Raw genomic sequence first — 18,209 nt, 5'->3', positions numbered from 1 at the left:
TATATATCAGAACCAGTTTTCCTTCCCATTAACGGTGTGTGTGTGTTTGAGATGTAATTTACATACCATAAAATTCACCCTTTAAAGTATATGATTTAGTGGTTTTAGTGTATTACAAAGTTCAGGACCTATTTTAAAATATATCCTTGGTTTGAGGTTTAGACCACACTGGTATGTGAATTCATGCTGCACACCCATATGAGGGCTGCCTTTATGGTTACAAATTCTTGAGTGAGATTTATTTTCCTTCCAAAATCAAGATCAAAAGCCACTTTTCCCTGCTGTCCCATTCTGCAGGGCAGATTTTTTTTGTCCTATGTGCTTTATAGATATGGTATAGCCCTGGTCTCAACTTGATACAGGAGTCTCCTCTCAGATTCCTTCCTTAAGAGTCTCCTATCCCGGGATCCCTGGGTGGCGCAGTGGTTTAGCGCCTGCCTTTGGCCCAGGGCGCGATCCTGGAGACCCGGGATCGAATCCCACATCAGGCTCCCAGTGCATGGAGCCTGCTTCTCCCTCTGCCTATGTCTCTGCCTCTCTCTCTCCCTCTCTCTGTGACTATCATAAGTAAATTAAAAAAAAAAAAAAGAAATTAAAAAAAAAGAGTCTCCTATCCCCTCTGTCCTCATGGTCATCAGAACAGAAGTTCAAGGTCACAGAAATTGAGCAGGTGCCCTAGGGCAACTATAGCTCTAGAACTAGATTACTTCTCTAAATTCCAGCTCTTGGTCCATGTTTGGTCTTAGAAGACTTGGTTCTTTCCTTGCCAACTCAGCAATGCTTTTAGAAAGATTTTTAAAAATTACTTTATTTAGCATATTTAGTGTGTAGTGGCAGGGTTATCTGGGACAGGGCAAGACTGTGGTCTGCCCCCCCCCCCTTTTTTTTTTGGTCTGCCTTTTTGTCTTGTTTATGGTGTGCATTTTTTTTTCTTCCATCTTTGGCCAAACCTCCAGGGAGATTGCATGGTTCAGTGCTAGCCATGTCTTGTCTTTATGTGACCCTTCTGTGCCTTTTGAAGGCTGTAGTGGAATTCCTTGAGCTGACTGAGGATGTTCCCAGTTCCTTGAAGATGGGCATGCTGCTGCTTCCCCAAAGACATAGCCATATGAACCTTAGAGGCTCAGCAGTAGGCAAGTCCCACATTCTGAGTGAGATCTCATGGCCTACCAGCTTCAGGGTGTGGGTTTGAGTCCTTTCCACTTCCGCACAATCACTTTTTTCCTAAAGACTAATTTCTCTCCTTGTGGCCCAAGGAGAGAGAAAGCATCCTCAAACTCTTTTCCCTTCTCTCTGGTGTCCAGTTTGCCTTGCAGCTCAAATAGGAAGAACAATGGGAATATGCTTTGTGAGTGGGTCTCTGGTCTCTGTAACCCCCAAAATCTCAAGTTGAACTCACCGACTTGGTAGCTGCCCCTCAAAACACCCATCCATATCCCATTTCCAGCTGAACGTGGCCCTTGCCTGTCTGGGGCTGGGCCCCAGTGGAGCTCAGATGCCTGGGCAACTTCCCTCCCCCTTCAGGAAGTTTCTCTTAATTATCACTTACAGGAAACAGATTAGGAAGCATGAAATCTGCAATTCTCAAGGGATTTGGAGAGAAAGGGGTTCCCTTAGGAAAGTTTGTCAGAATCTCTTATGGAGGATTTTAAAATCACCTCCCCCCTACCTGGCAACCCCAATAAGTGAGTCACACTGCTGGTGGACGTGGACCTGAGAACCATTGACCTAGAACTGCATTACCCAGTATTGTAGCCAGAAGCTACATGTGGTTGTTCTGCTCTTGAAGCATAGCTAGCATAGTACTCTGGATTATACAGGTGTAATACCAAAAAAAAAAAAAAAAAGCAAAGTATCTCAACAATTTTTATATCAATTACATATTGAAGTACTACCATTTTGAATATGTCAGAGTATGTAAAATACGTATTAAAATTAATTTCATCTGTTACTTTTAAAAATAAAGTTACATATGTGGCTTGCATTTGTGTCTTACTTTATATATCTCTTAGGCAGTGCTGATCTAGGAGATAGCTTGTTCCTTTTGGGAAAGTGTGTGTGTGTGTGTGTGTGTGTGTGTGTGTGTGATATTTTGAGCCAAACCGTAGGTTCTGCCTACAGCCTCTGCTGGTCAGATGGTTGGCCATCCTTGCCTGACTCATACCGATAGAAGTGACTTCATTCATTCCCCCAGAGGTTTCTCAACAGTGCCTGATTCTAGGCAGAAAGGAAAATATCATTCCCAAATGAGGAAAATAAAGATAGGTTTTTAGAGGAGCCGTGCAATCAGCAATAACTTTAAATGGTCCTTGTCCTCATTGCTTTCTCCAGAAACTCATTAAACTCCGTGCCCTCCAATTAGCACACGTATTTCATATTCATCTCCATATTAGTTTGGATATCCAGGGAAACGGCTCTTAGAATGTTCTCTTGGTGTGATCTTCAGGAGGCGGCACCCCGGCAGTGGCAGATTCGGGCTTCCAAGCCGTTTCTGGTCGTGTGCCGACGTCGTCAGAATAGCAAGGCAGCCTTCTTGGGTCGGACTTGGGCACCCCACCCAAGTCTCAGCCTCCTGCCTTGACAAATGACACTTGACACCACATGTGATGACCTCTGTGCCCAGTTTCCCCCCAACTTTCATGCGATCCTGACGTTTTTGACTAATGCCCTCTTTGCCCCACTTTGGGCAATATGGCAGAAACTGATCGTTGCAATCTATTTTCTGACTACTCTGCACCCATCCCTAATTTATAAATGTCAAAAAACTGTCCATGCGAATAAGCAACCTTTCCTCAGCACCCCTGCACTGGAGATGAGGGGGGCCCCAGAGGCTTTGCTACAATGCACCTTGTGCAGCGCGCCGGATACTGGGAGAGCTCAGGGACCTGGGTGGGGAGCAGGCTGCCTGGTGTCTTGGGCATGGCCCCCTGTGCCTCTCTGCCTCCCCTGCAAAGTGGGGAGGATGAGAGGATCTACCTGGATGTTGAACAAATGAGGGCATGTCGAGAGCTTACATCTGGGTTCGGCACGCACACGCATTCATGATTGCTGTTCTTCTTCTTCTTCTTTTTTTTTTTTTTTAACAAAATGAGATCATACTTGAAATTCCATTTTGAAACCTGTTGTTTTGGGCAGCCCGGGTGGTTCAGTGGTTAGTGCCGCCTTCAGCCCAGGGCCTGATTGTGGGGTCCCGGGATCGAGTACCACGTCAGGCTCCCTGCATAGAGCCTGCTTCTCCCTCTATGTCTCTGCCTCTCTCTCTCTGTGTCTCTCTCTCTCTCTCTGTGTCTCTCATGAATAAATAAATAAAATCTTTAAAAAAAAAAAAGAAACCTGTTGTTGTAATTCAATAATATTTGTATAATATATTTCTGTATTTTATGTTATCACATCATTTTAATACCTCATAGCATCCTTTCATGCAGATATACTGCAACTGGTTTAATTGATCTCCTGCGATAGATTTTCAGTTTTGTTTCTTCCTTCCTTCCTTCCTTTTGTGCTATTATAAACAATGACATCATGAATATCAGTGCAGCTGAAATTTTTGTCCACATTCTTGAGTATTTAGCATGAATTCAAAGGAAACAAAATCATCAAACCTATTTATATTACTAAGGCTTTGGTCATATTACCAAATCGTCCACAGGTTTTTTTTTTTTTCCAGAATTATGCATGTCCCAGCCCCCATTCCCTGCCTGCCAGAGTAGGTGTCAGGATGGAGAGCTGCCAGCTTTTACCCTCCTACCACCCAGAAGATGCAATTCACCACCTCAGTGTTTGGAAGTGCTCCCTTCCCTGTGCTCACACCTGACCTGCATCCCTGCCCCCATCCCGCTCGGGGCCTGGTGCTCTCCCCCGAGTCCCACATTGGTCTCTTTCTAGCGGTTTTTATCATTATTCCACTTAACTGTAAAATTCCATCCTATGTAGTATTGGTACTTCATAATTTCTCCCCCCGGATTGTCAGAATAATCACCATGGGGAAAAAAAGAAAGGTGAAATTATTCTAGCTGAATCCAATTCTTCACTGATCTGTCCGCTCATGGCTTTTCTGAGGGTTTCCCCCTCTTTCAGAAGCCAGCGAGCTCTCACTGGTCCATGTCCTTATTGTTTCAGCTGCTGAAATGAACAGTTGGCTAGAAAGTAACACTGAACCACACGTAGAAAACGGCACCTTTGATCAGAATCAAGTGGACTTTTCAACAGTGGTTTCCAAGGAGGGTGTGATGACTCAGACCTCCAGAAAGAGCCACACTTCTTCAAATGCTCCAGAAAACCTCACTCCACACACAGAAGCGGCAGATGCTAGAGGAAGAAACGACACTTCCAGGAAGACAAATTTCACCGTTTCCCCTGTTGCGCCTGACGTAGCAACAGCTCTGACTTCCCAGAGTATCACCACGGGTGAGTTTGTGCCAGTGATGTTCTCTGCATGTATGTCCCACCCTGGAAAACAAAGTTTCTGCGTCTCCCTCTTCCCCATCCTGAGCCCCAGTGTCCATCTGAGGGTCCTGGGCTGTGGATCAGACCTGCAGCTTAGGCTCTGTCTATGGCATGCTGTGATTCAGTGAGTTAGCAGCAGCATAGACTAGGCGAGGGTCGGATCCCAGACCTAGAGGCTTGGGATTCCATGGCCAGAGTGAATCCAAACGACCTCAGTAATTGTGCCACACGCTACAGTCTCAGAGGAACCAGGTCTGGTCTGGTGGGAAACACGGCCGCGTTTGTGTTCACGTAGCTCAAATGGTGGCTCCTGCTTCAATCTGCACAGCTCAGTGGCTTGGCTTTTTTTTTTTTTTTTTTTTTTTAAGATTTTATTTGAGAGAGAGAGAGAGAGCACGAGTGGAGGAAGTGGAGGAAGTGGCAGAGGGAGAAGCAAACTCCTCGCTGAGCAGGGAGCCCTACATGGGGCTCGATTTCAGGACCCTGGGATCGGGACCTGAACTGAAGGCAGATATTTAACTGACTGAGCCACCCGGGTGCCCCAGCCTGGCATTTCAGCAAAGGGTTTCAAGAAGGGGCTGGGGCTGGATGTGTAAGATTTGACTGAGGAAGGGCAGACAAAACTGGCACAATTAGGCACCTACTGCATGCCAACATCTCTGTTCTCTCAATTCTCACAGCAAGCCAATGGGGTCACACTATCTTCATTCTAGGAATTTGGAAACTGAAGGTAGGGAAGTTAATTAAATTGAGATGTATAGGTCAAACAGCTAAATAGGTTTTATTTTTATTTATTTATTTTTTTAAAGAGTTATTTATTTATTCAGATTGAGAGAGAGAGAGGCAGAGACACAGGCAGAGGGAGAAGCAGGCTCCATGCAGGGAGCCCAATGTGGGACTCAATCCTGGGTCTCCAGGATCACACCCCGGGCTGCAGATGGCACTAAACCGCTGAGCCACTGCCCTAAATAGGTTTTAGAGTTGGGATTTGACCCTGCCTGCCTGTGCATCCGAACAAGGTGGGAGGGATAGCTAAGGAGTGGGATGCACCGACCACGTGAGGGAAGAAGAGAAGCTTGGTCTCTTTGTGGGGTGGGAAGGCCAGCAGCTTCCCACATGGAGAGTGCAAGTCCCACGTGGAGGAGAGGACAGTTGTGTGGGTGGGATTAGAGGCAGTCATGGAGACCTTTGAAAACCAGGCAGTTTAGATTTGGTGTGGTAGGGAGGGTCACCAAAGGGTTTTGAACAAGGCAATGACATGATAAAAGTGAATTTGGAGGGGGATTCAGCTGACAGGCAGGTCTAGGATGGGGCAGAGGGAACCTGGAGTCAAGAGGACCACCCAGGCAGATGCTGGGCACTAAGATCCATGGCCCAGTGGCCTGAGGGGCAGAGAGGAGGGGATTGGTAAAGACTGTTCACAAAAGAAAATTGATATGACTTGGTAACAGTCTAAAAGTAGGCCATCAACAGTGAAGCCATCAAAGATGACCCCGTGGTCTCGCAGGCTAGTTCTAGGAGGTCGGGTTGGGGCACTCAGTTCTATAAAGAGTACCAATGACAGTATTTTATGTTCCATTCATGAGTGATGGACATAGAGCTTAGAACTGCCCATGATGACACCCAGGTGTGTCGGTCATGCGGATATTGGAAATTTTGTTTAGGTTGAATTCAAGTAAATTCTGAGACTAGCTTTGTGGAATGTGAGTGATGAGTCATGGTGATCAGAATCGGATCTTTGGTTCCATATCATCTGACACTTAGCTTCATTGTGCCCCTTTTATAACAACTCCACCACAAAATGCAGTCTTTGTGAGATCTGAAAACAGGCTTTGTCTTGGTTTGTGGCCTTTCGTTCAGGAGTGAATTTTTCTTAGAATGAATAGTGACTCCTCATGTCTCCTCACAGAGGTCAGAGGTGAGCCCACTACACATCACTCAGGCATTTGGAAGTCTGCTGGTGGAATTGTAATTGTTGCCATCTGCTTTCAGCTTTGGGAATGCTTCACTTGCCATCCAGCTCAGGGTCCGAAGGAAGAACCGCCCCTTCTCACACGGAGAGCGCAACATCCCGGGGTTCCCTGGCGAGACGAAAGGGGCTCCCAGACAAAGTGACTGTGCACACCCAAGTGGCTGCCACTTGGGTCTTAGGCCAGTTCCCTCTTCCTGCTTTGGAGACTGGAGAAGAGACCACACTCTCCAGGAAGAGGAACACCTCAGGACTGGCGCTCTCCTGGCCACATTTCTCCAGGACACCGGCTTACTCCTCTCCCTTGGAGCCCTCCTCGGGTAAGTGCTCCTATGACATCATCCAGAATAGAAGTAGTAGGTGCCTACAGACCACCAGTAACATCCCTGTCACCAACGCTGAGGGGAGAAGACACTAGAGACAAATGTAAAGTGTTTGGGGGAAAATGTGCCATCTGCACAACGTATCTTCATACTAAAGTCCATCTTTAAAAGTGGTTTTCTTTAACTGCATAAGGAGGAACTTAAGAGTTGGGCTGGTGGCTGCTCTAAGTCCTTGTGTCCACTAACCCCTGCTGGTCCCCTCTTACCCCACGTACACTGAGTGCTGTTGGTGGGTCTCCTTGCACAAGAGGCCACGCTCTGGGGTGAGTGAAATGGAGAGCATGTGTCATTTGATTAGGACAAATGTGTGTTTTTTCATCATTGCAAAATCGTTTCTTGCCATGGTGAAGATAACATGGATACACATTTTTCTATGCATTGTTTAAAAAAAACAAAAAACAAAAACAAAACACCCCGCAGTGCCGGTGTTTGCAAGGCAGCAGCAGTGGAGGGCTCGCCTCTCTGCCTCTTCGGCTCCTAGTCATCAGCTAAGGCCCCTACACAGGCATTCGGTTCCAACAAGCCCGTTCTCAGCCCTCTGAGCCTCCGTCTACCCCACCACACTAGGTTATCCAACACCTGACTACCCAGAGGAACTGTGATGCTGTGTCCATCCCTTCTCCCAGGTTCCCTGCCATCCCAGAACCAGGTGCGGCTGGTAACTAATGGGGATTAGCATGTGCTCCAGTATCACAGAGCTCCACCAGCCACGGGCCAAAGAAAATGCTGGAAACTCTGCCCGCTTTTTCTCTTCTCTGAGGTTTTTATTCAGAGTCCGTGCATGCCGTGTGTGTTTTCATCCACATGCCTGTAGAAGCAGGACAGAGAGGTCTGGAAATATTCTTGGAATTAGAGGTTAGGTTGCTTCCGAAATTGCCATTTCAAAACTTTGAGAGGTCAGAGGTTCTCAGAGATACTTTGCAAGACTAGGGGTTTGGGTTTAGGTCACCAGTGCAAACACTGAATCTGGAGGTCCTTTCCATAATGCCTATTTAAAACAGCCCATTCCTCCTTTAAATACTCTGTATATAGTGTCTGCTGACTACTGGGTATGTATATAATTTGTGATTCATGTTTTAAGAGGTTTCCTTTTAAGGTCATTCTTAAACATTGGTTAGATTGGACAAAAGCTATGAGTCTTTTTAGTTTCAAAGGTCTGTGTTCAGTGATTTACAACTGACTTTACTAAATGGTAGAAAGGAAGCATTTTCTAGGAAGCTACACTTTGATTCTGGTCAAGGTCATTTAATATTTATAACTTAAATTCAACCCACTACTGTGGCTTATACTTTGAAAATCAGCCAATGTTTCCAACTTTACTGGGCTTGACTCTGTTGTCACCTAGGTTTTTCCACATTAAAAAAAATCAGTTGGCTTTCAGGTTCCTTTTAGAACCTTATACTTTTAGGGGTGCCTGGCTCTCACAGTGGGTGGAGCACGCGACTCTTGATCTGAGGGTCGTAAGTTCAAACCCCACGTTGGGTGTAGAGGTTACTGAAGAATAAAATCTTAAAAACAAAAAAACCAAACCAAACAAAAACAAAAACAAAAACCCTTATACTTCTAGTTCTGGGAAGAGTTCTGCTGTATCTTTCGACTCCTTGAGTCTTTCACTGAGCATTTCTCTTCCTTTTTGCTGAAGTGGGAATTCTGCGCTAGGTAGAGGCCCACCTCCCTCATCTGAGGCCTGGCTAGCCAGGAGCTCCCTGCTTCCAAAAACTAGGTGCTAGGGCTCTAGGTCCTGTTAAATGGCCCCTTTGGGTCTAGCGGGCCAGCCTACCCCTCCCTGCGGGGATGCTGAGGGGACATGTACAGAGACCTGAAGCCACACGGGGAACAAAGTTCCGCTTTTACTTTTAAAGCTGGGCTGGTAACTGCTAAACCTGCCAAGAGAGCTCTGGTATACCTTCTACTCCCCTCCCCGCCCCCTTAAATCTACATCCCGAGACCTTACTATCTCCGCCTGACCCTGACCACAGGATAGGGGGGCTATCTGCACGCAGGCATGAGCACCGAGAGCCAGCAGGACTTGCCAGAGCAGACCTGGTGGCGCCCCGTCCAGCTGGCATCCTGTGGAAGGGAAGCGAAGAGAGAGTGTGGCAGGGCTGTGTGCTTGACCCTTGGCTACTCCATCCACCAGTAAATGTGACCCAGTGAAAGGCCTGGCACTTCGGCCGGTTAGATGAGCTGTGTTGCTCTCAACGTGAGCTTCCGTGGCCCAGGGAGGATGGGGCTCCCTATTAGAAACACAGAAGGGATTAGACCAGATGATCCTCCAGATTCTAGCTCCAGCATCTGTTATTCCAGACACATCCAGCCTTTGTATTCTGTGCTCCTTTCACTCCTTGCTCTGCTATAAAGAAACAGGCATGCGGCACCTCATCGGAGGCCTGGCTGGCCAGGAGTTACCTGCTCCCAAAAATAAAGTATATGCTGGGACGGTATGCATTAAAGCAGGTAGGGAAAAAAAAAATTAAAAAATAAAATAAAATAAAATAAAATAAAATAAAATAAAGCAGGTAGGGGCCCAGACAGCTAAATGAGATTTTTATTTTTATTTTTTTTAAGATTTTATTTATTTATTCATGAGAGACACAGAGAGAGAGAGAGGCAGAGACACAGGCAGAGGGAGGAGCAGGGCTCCATGCAGGGAGTCTGACGTAGGACTCGATCCCGGGTCTCCAGGGTCACGCCCTGGGCTGAAGGCAGGCCCTAAACTGCTGAGCCACTCAGGGATCCCCTAAGTCAAGATTTTAAAAAGAGCTCAGAAGCCATTTGAAAATAGTTTTCTTGCTGCTTTATATCTTTCTCTACTTTCCATATGTTCTGTAATGGCCATGGACTATTTGATCATTGGGGGGAAAGTAAGTAAAGCAGCTAACAGGGAACAGGTTCTCTTCGGGAGGCAGAAAGAGCTACATCTGTGAACTGGGTGAGAATGGCTACAGTTGAGCACTAAATTTAGCACTGAGCTTCCTGGAAACCAGGGCACAAAGGGAACCTGGGTGGGGCGTGAGATCATTGTCAGATAAAGTAAGCATACAATTTCATCCATAGGCGTGAGCCTTTGGGGGGCAGCGAGTTCTGCAACGACTGTTTATGTAAAGGATGTTGAGAATCGTAATGGAAAATGCCCCCAATTGCTGTTTTGAGGAAATCGTGCTCATGTTCTTTCACAGGCGATATTTTATATAGATTCTCAGTAGGAGCTCAGGGTGTCATAATGGATCCCAACCTATGGAAGTATTTCTGTGAGGAGCCGAGCTAATGCGGTCCAGGTAAATTGCTTTGTGGTGGTTTCACTTTGTAAAGGAAGAGAGCATAAATAACTTGGGACGGTGCAGATTTAGCATATCTTTCCCAACTATCAGCTGCTTCAGATAGATTTTTGGCAGGTTCTGGACAGCACTCACGCCAAGGTTGAGCATTCGCTGCGTGCCTGAGGTTCCAACATTTTGTGTTGGGATTGGAGAGGGACCCATATACTTTTACCAGATGAGTGGGCATTCCTTCCACCTCCTGTTATAATGATTAGGGAACTTGGCTTATTTCTGCTCCCAAATGCATGGCCTTCCCATTTTTTATGGGTGCTTCAGAGGTAGAAATGGGCAAGGGACACCAGTTATTTAAAAACCAATATCATGGGGGCAGCCCCGGTGGCTCAGCGGTTTAGCACCGCCTTCAGCCCAGGGCCTGATCCTGGAGACCCGGGATCGAGTCCCACTCAGGCTCCCTGCATGGAGCCTGCTTCTCCCTCTGCCTGTGTCTCTGCCTCTCTCTCTCTCTCTCTCTCTCTGTGTCTCTCATGAATAAATAAATAAAATATTTTAAAAAAATAAAAAGTAAAAACCAATATCACTGGCCCATTGATTAGGAACATGGTAAATTTTTCCCTACATGTATTTGGCAGAGGGACTAGTGTAAGCGGTGATGATAGGTGAGTTTGACCAGCCATTCTCTCTTTCTGTTAAGAGGCACTACTTGTATAGAAGTATTCACTGCTTCATAACTTTACCGCGAGGATAAAGAGATTACGGATTATCAAGGACTCACTTAGCACAACGTACAAAGGCGTATAGAAGATACGGGCACATCGTACTTGGTCAGCTGATCGTGGCTTTTATTTATTTATTTTTTAAAGATTTTATTTATTTATTCATGAAAGATACAGAGACAGAGAGAGGCAGAGACACAGGCAGGGGGAGAAGCAGGCTCCATGCAGGGAGTCTGATGTGGGACTCGATCCCAGGTCTCCAGGATCACACCCTGGGCTGAAGGCAGGCACTAAGCTACTGAGCCGCCCAGGGATCCCCCTAATCATGGCTTTTAATAATGATGGGGAGATGATGAAGCAGCATTCCACGGTGCCTTGGTTAGGGACAACATAGCCATTTTCTGTTTGTGGCTTTTAGCATTTGTGACTTCTGTGATTGTATTTCTGTGACCAATGATTTGCTATACAGGTATTCAGGCTGTATAGTCCAATATAACTGCAGGCAGCGCTAAACCGCTGAGCCACCTGGGGCACCCTATGTGTTCCTTTTTTTATGAAAATGCATTTTTATTTAGTTTTGTTTTTAAGTAAGGGTGTGTTTAAGGAGGCTAGGACTCTCTCTTGGGGTCCACCCTATTCTTTTTGTTTCAATTACAAGTTGTGTGGATTGGGCATCTTGGGTGGCTCAGTGGTTTAGCACAACTTTCGGCCCAGGGCGTGATCCTGGGGTCCCGGGATCGAGTCCCATGTCGGGCTCCCTGCGTGGAGCCTGCTTCTCCCTCTGCCTGTGTCTCTGACTCTTTCTCTCTCTGTGTCTCTCATGAATAAATAAATAAGTAATATTTAAAACAAAAACAAAAAACAAGTTGTGTGGATTGCTTGCATCCTCGTTTTGCTTCCATGAAGGCCCAGCGAGCAGAGCTGCAGGCTGTGTTCTAGGTATAGCTGGTTCCATGGTTTATACGAGAGTAAGAGGAACCTTGTGTTTCCTATGCTTGCTCACTCTCTAATTATATGTAATATTTATTCGTGCTTCTGTTCACAACTGCCCATAGGACTGGTCTCCAAGGGACCATTTTTTTAACGATTTTATTTGTCCATTTTAGAGAGAGAGAGAGAGAGCCCGCAGGAGGAGGTGCAGAGGGAGAAGGAGGGGGAAAGAATCTCAAGCAGACTCTGCACTGAGCATAGAGCCTAATGTGGGACTCGATCTCACGACCCTAAAATCACGACCTGAACTGAAACCGAAGGTTGGACAACTGAAACGATGGAGCCACCCAGGCACCCCTTCAAGGGACCATTTATAATGAGAACTTAATTCTTCCCTTTCTGGGTCATAAATAACAGCTTGAAACCTTTCATTATAAAGGTATAGAGCACTTTTTATTATTTTTGGCTTCAAAAGAAAAATGTTTTTTCTCGCCTTTGGATCTTGCCGGCCATGTTTCTTCCCACTCACCATGCTTTCCTGCGGTTTATTCCTGTCTGGAATGAGGACGGCAGTGTGCCCTCCCGAAGGCCAATTCTCAGGATGTTCTCTGGAAAGTTCTTTGGAATGGAAGGGAGCCATCAGCAAGCCACCTGTACTTCTGCAGAGCGGATTGCGTATTTTGATCAAAGTGGCCCACAATTCCGTTTTTGAGGTTCTTGACAATTAGATCAGTGTCTGCCTTCCTTTGCGTCAGAATAAGTGTTCCCAGCCTGGAGTCCTGGCTCTCCGAGGGGTCCACTGGGGTAGTACCTAAGCTTGAGAGCTGGTCTCCAAAGCCTAATGAGGCTAACCATAATAATGGGGCCTGTTCGCTTTTGGATGGAATTAAATCGAATCAGTGGGGTAGCGTTGAGTATCTCCTCTGACTAGCAGTTCCATTATCTCTTAAATGCAGTTCAGTTAATGGTCTTTCAAGGCCTCAGGTTTCCATGGCCATGAGGTGGGGAATAGTAAAGATCCCTTGGTGGTGACAAGGCCAGGAATTCTTGCTCTCAGCTAGTGTTGGTCCCACCGCGGTCTGCAGAGCCCTGGCCTCCCCGAGGGTGACCTGGGGTCTGGGATCCTGGAACCGCCTTACTTTTATTCCTTTTTATGTGTGGGTTTTAATCTATAATAGCATTTGAACAAAAGGGTTACGTGGCCAAAGTAAAGCAAAACAAAAACCTGTGCCTTATCACGGTGGCCTATCCCTGTATAACCTCTAAGGTGGAATTCCAGAGCAGAAGTTTTTTCCTTCCTCTCTAAAAAGGCAAAGAATGTCTAGAGGCTTTCTCCCATCTTCCTTTCAGCGAGACCAATGCTTTCCATTGTGCTTGGCGAAGGACTTCACGGCTTCTTTGCTTGGCTCTAGGAGAAGCAGAGCCCGTGAAGATAGAATGTCCGTTGTGTTTACCTGGGGTGCCTGGGCCGGCCTTCGGCTCAGGTCATGATCCCAGGGTCCCTGCTCAGTCGGGAGTCTGCTTCTCCCTCTCCCTCTGCCCCTTCCCTCCTGCTCGTGTATACACACACTCTCTCTCTCTCTCTCTCTCTCTCTCTGAAATAAATAAATAAAATCTTTAGGCACGCCTGGTTGGCTCATGGTTGAGTGTCTGCCTTTGGCTCAGGGCATGATCCCGGGGTCCTGGGATTGAATCCTACATCGGGCCACCTGCAGGGAGCCTGCTTCTCCCTCTGCCTGTGTCTCTGCCTCTCTCTCTCTCTCTATGTCTATCATGAATAAATAAAAAATAAAATCTAAAAAAAAAAATATATATATATATATATAGCTATGTTAGGTCCACATTACCTAGATTTATCCAACATAATAAGCATTGTTTGTGTCTAGGTATCTCCGTGATTTTCTTAAACCCTCAAGGAGTCTTAAAGTCTATTTTCTTCCATTTTAGCTACTAAGAGCACAGAGGAGCTCGACGACTCCACTGTTCTCCCAAGTGCTTTGGTGAGTTGGACAGAGAGTGTGCGTGTTGCTGCCACGTTCCCCAGCGGTGTCCCGGGGAGGCTCCAGTCTGTAAGCGTCAGTCTGCAACCTCTGAGTGAGACAGAGAGTTTCCCCAAGGACTCGGAAATTGCCACGACTTCACTATCAACCCATTCCTCATCCTTGGAGGCAGAGTTTCAAGGAACCAAGGAGGTCACCAGGAAGCCAGGGGCTGGAGAATCCATTGAGCCATCCACAGAGAATGGATTTGGCCCCGCATCTTCAGGGGTCTCAGTGAGATTTTGGCAGAATGATTCCCCAAGTAAGTATTTAACCTTTGCTCGATCTATTATGGACATTTAAAAACCCCATTTGGATTGTCTTAAAAGATGGCTTTAAGACCATTCGCAATCTCAAAGAAAAAAAAGGATGTGTCCTTAGCTAGCGCCGTCTCCTTTATTTGGTACGCCACATTGTCGCATTTTGATTTTCATCTTATGAGAACATTGGGAAGTTCGTCAGATGGGCATCATGCCTCCTGCTTTTTTATAGATAAGAAACAAAGGTTCAGAGGGTTGAAGGAGTGAGGGCACGGTCATGTGCTTGTCCACAGCAGAGTGGAGGGCCCGGCCTCGGAGCGGGCAGGTTGCCTCTGACCCCCTGCAGGACTGTCCTCAGGGCGAGGGACGGCCTGCTCTTTCAGACTGGCTGGCGTTGGTTTCTGTACAGAGCATTCTTCCAAATACAATGTGCAGATATAAATATATTCCTCCAAATTCATGCTTTCAGTATATGCCCTTGAGTTTATTTTTTTGTTTGCTACACTTGAAAACTAGAATAACCTTTACTAATAATGGAATTATCTGAGAAGACTGCTTCTGACCCAGCGCTATGTGTAGGCACGTCGTATTTGTTGGGCAAAAATTCTCTTTCCCCTTGACCACTTTTGGGGAAAGACAATAAAACAGCCAAGCCTATAAGTTACTCTGCGACTTTGCACTTTGTCTTCAGGGGCTCCCTTCATGGGGTACCTGGGTGGCTCAGTCGGTTAAGCCTCTGCCTTCGGAAGTCCCCAGATTGAGCCCTGTACCTGGCTCCCTGCTCAATGGGGTACCTGCTTCTCCATCTCTCTCTGCCCCTCCATGCTCTCTCACTGTTGTTCACTCTCTCTCTCAAATAAATAAAATTTAAAAAATAAATAAATAAATGAAATATAAAAGCTCCCTTCTTGGGGCACCTGGGTGGCTCAGTAGTTGAGCATCCACCTTTGGCTCAGGGCGTGATCCTGGAGATCCGGGATCGAGTCCCACGTCCGGCTCCCTGCAGGGAGCCTGCTTCTCCCTCTGCCTGTGTCTCTGCCTCTCTCTCTCTCTCTTTGTGTCTCATGAATAAATAAAAATCTTGAAAAAAAAAAAAAAAAGAACTCCCTTCTTCACCAATGCTTATTTTTAGTATTGCTATCTTCATGACACAAGAGTTTTGAAATAATTATTTAGAAATATTTAGAAATAATTATTTAGAATGTGTGGGGTTATGCACGTAATAACTACTGGGCAAGGTCCTGGCAAAGGGGGCAGCCCCAGTGCTGCAGCGGTTTAGCACCGCCTGCAGCCCGGGGCCTGATCCTGGAGTCCCGGGATCGAGTCCCGCGTCGGGCTCCCTGCGTGGAGCCTGCTTCTCCCTCTGCCTGTGTCTCTGCCTCTCTCTCTCCCTTTCTCTCTCTCTCTGTGTATCTCTATGAATAAATAAATGAAATATTTTTTTAAAAAGGTCCTTGCAAAGGGAACCTTTGCTTAGAGAGGACCCCGTCTCGGTTGTGGGGGCCTCTCTCTCTTTCCCATCCGGTCACCACCTTTGTTTCGCGACCCCTCACAGCCTCGGGAGGAGCCCAGCCGGCCAGCAGCTCGGAGGCAGGGAGCGGAAGGCCCCCGTCCCGGACCGAGGCCGTGTCTCCGTCAGACCCGTTGGGCCGAAGTGGAGACAGCGCGGCGCGCCGGGCCTTGACCAGCAGCCACACCGCCGAGGACGTGAGCGGCGGCTCCACTTCCCACCCCGACGCCCTCCTGTCCTCCTCCGGCCCCCGGCCTAGGGGTGGCGACCCGGCGCTGGGCAGGGGGAGCCACGCTGGGCCGGCCACCGAGTCCTTGTCCTCCTCGTCCTCAGAGAGCCTGGCCGCCTCGGCGCCGCGAGACGAGCGCTCCAGTGAGTGTCCCCGCAGACGTGCAGGGCTGGGGCCGGGGGGGACACGGGGCCAGGGAGGCCGTGTGGGCAGGGCCGCTCCAGAGGCCCCGCTCTCCTTGCTCTCAGGCCCCTCCAGCCGGCAGGCCCGGCGGTGGCCGGGGTCGCCCCCCGGGAGCTGCTCTCGCCGCCGGCGCCTCCGCACGCGGCTCAGGGGCCCTCGTGTCCTTCATTCCCTGCCGCCCTCCCCACGCCCGGGCCCCTCAATCACAGCTTCCGGCAGGTGAAAATACCACCTCCCCACGGTGCCCTTCTGTGCCCCCCGCTCAGCCCACTGTATCCAGAGCTCATCCCGCCTGTGGCCTGCGTCCGTCCTTCCTCCCTTCGCATGGCTGAGTGCTACTCCGTTGTGCGCACCTGCCACGTTTAGTTTATCCTTTTATTTTTATTTTTTTAAATGTTTATTTATTTGTTCATGAGACACAGAGAGGCAGAGACACAGGCAGAGGGAGAAGCAGGCTCCACGCAGGGAGCCCGACGCTGGACTCGATCCCGGGACTCCGGGGTCACGCCCTGGGCTGAAGGCGGCGCTCAACCGCTGAGCCACCGGGCTGCCCTAGTTTACCCTTTTATCAGTTATTGCACGTGTGGGGTTTTCCCAGTGTTTGTCGATCATGAACAATGCTACTGTGATGTGACTGTGGAGGAGCGTATGTTTATCATGAAACAGCACCACGTGTGTGGGTGGAGAATATTTTGCTTTCTCATGTGTGTGCATGGAAAGTGCATCATCTGTCTCCTAAACAAAGGGATTCGTTCTCCTCCCCTGCGATGCGGGGACTCAGAGTGTTTTCCTTCTCAGAGGGGGAGCTTAGGTGCCGTGGCCTTTCCCGTGTGCATCTCCTTAGCACGAGTGTCCTTCACTCCGTGGTGCGAGCTCAGTGGGTTTGTGCGGGAAATGTGAGCTCAGTGTGAGCGGCTCTTCGGGCTCAGATATAAAGAGGCAGATGAGGAGTAGCCCCATTCTCCAAACTGACTCGTAGTCAGTTAACCTAATGCTTTCTCTTTGCTCTGAATCACTCGAAGTGGCCTCGTGGTGGCATGCGGCCTGTCTGAGTTCTTGGCCTGTTCTTTTTTCTGGGTTTGGAGGCAGCTCCTCTGTTTCAGGCCACAACTCTCCACTTTTTCTTAACTCTGTAAGCCTGATGGGGTCGTTTGCCTAAATGCTATTTAAGAGTCTTATAATCTCCCCACCCCAGGGCTCATCCCCTGTGCCCGGGGAAATCGTGCTCAGACACGCTCAGCCCTTAAGCCTCTCCTGGTGGACTTCCCAAGCCCTTCAGCCTGGTCAGGTCACATCTCTCCCTGCTTCCCAGCTGTCTCAGGGCTGCCCCGGGTCACTGTGTATCCCCGTCCCCACACTCATTCCCGTCAGTTAATGCAAACCTATCGTGATGTGAACTTCCCTAACATGCAGCTTTACCTCTCTTTTACATCAGGATGTGTCCATGAGATATGGAGAGCTAGTCTGGGGGTGCCTGGCTAGTTCAATCAAGAGTCGCATGCCCCCCCATGCTCTCTCACTGAGAGAGAGTCGCATGCGACTCTTGATCTTAGGGTCATGAGTTCGAGCCCTATGTTGGGTGTAGAGGTTACATAAGTAAATAAATAAACTTAAAAAAAAAAGTCTGATCTGGGAACAGGAATAAGAACCAGGGAAAGAACTTTTTTTCTTAGGACGCCTAGATGATTCAGTGGTTAAGCTCTGCTTTCGGCCCAGGGCATGACCCCGGGGTCCCAGGATCGAGTCCCACGTCGGGCTCCCTGCACGGAGCCTGCTTCTCCCTCTGCCTGTGTCTCTGCCTCTCTCTGTGTCTCTCATGAATAAATAAATAAAATCTTTTTTTTTTTTTAAAAGAACTTTTTTTTTCATAGAACCAGATTACGAAGTATTTAGGCCAAGAAGAGTTGGACCTCATTTCCATAATTTCTGAGAAGAAGAGTTTATTTGATAATCTAATCTAAGATTCTTTGAGCTCATAGCATAAAACATACACCCAAGAAAGGAGGAAAAGGATATTTATTCATGCGTCACTTGTCCCTATTCCATTCCCACTGAGAAAATAAACAAATACATTAAGGAAACAAAAATCCGGGCACGTGGGTGTCTCGGTCAGTTAAGTGTCCAACTCTTGGTTTTGGCTCAGGTCATGATCTAAGGCCCATGAGATTGAGCACCGGGCGGGGCTCCAGGCTCAGCAGAGAATCTGCTGGAGATTCTCTCTCCCTCTCCGTCCCCTTTGCTCCTCTCCCACCACCCCTTGCTTGTA

General features: G+C 47.8%; 1 protein-coding gene across 1 annotated transcript in view; it reads left to right on the top strand.

Moving 5' to 3' along the window:
• Positions 1-18,209, top strand: part of HEG1 (heart development protein with EGF like domains 1) — a 68,358-nt gene that overhangs the window by 4,588 nt on the left and 45,561 nt on the right. Inside the window, exons 2-5 of the mRNA XM_072724351.1 lie at positions 4,120-4,407; positions 6,439-6,735; positions 13,670-14,023; positions 15,577-15,903. Of these exons, the coding sequence (XP_072580452.1) occupies positions 4,128-4,407; positions 6,439-6,735; positions 13,670-14,023; positions 15,577-15,903 (1,258 nt within the window). The 5' untranslated portion in view covers positions 4,120-4,127. The remainder of the gene's footprint in view (positions 1-4,119; positions 4,408-6,438; positions 6,736-13,669; positions 14,024-15,576; positions 15,904-18,209) is intronic.

Source organism: Vulpes vulpes, chromosome 1 (assembly GCF_048418805.1).
Source record: "Vulpes vulpes isolate BD-2025 chromosome 1, VulVul3, whole genome shotgun sequence".
Classification (NCBI taxonomy): Eukaryota; Metazoa; Chordata; class Mammalia; order Carnivora; family Canidae; genus Vulpes; species Vulpes vulpes.
This window is presented reverse-complemented; position numbering and strand designations above follow the sequence as displayed.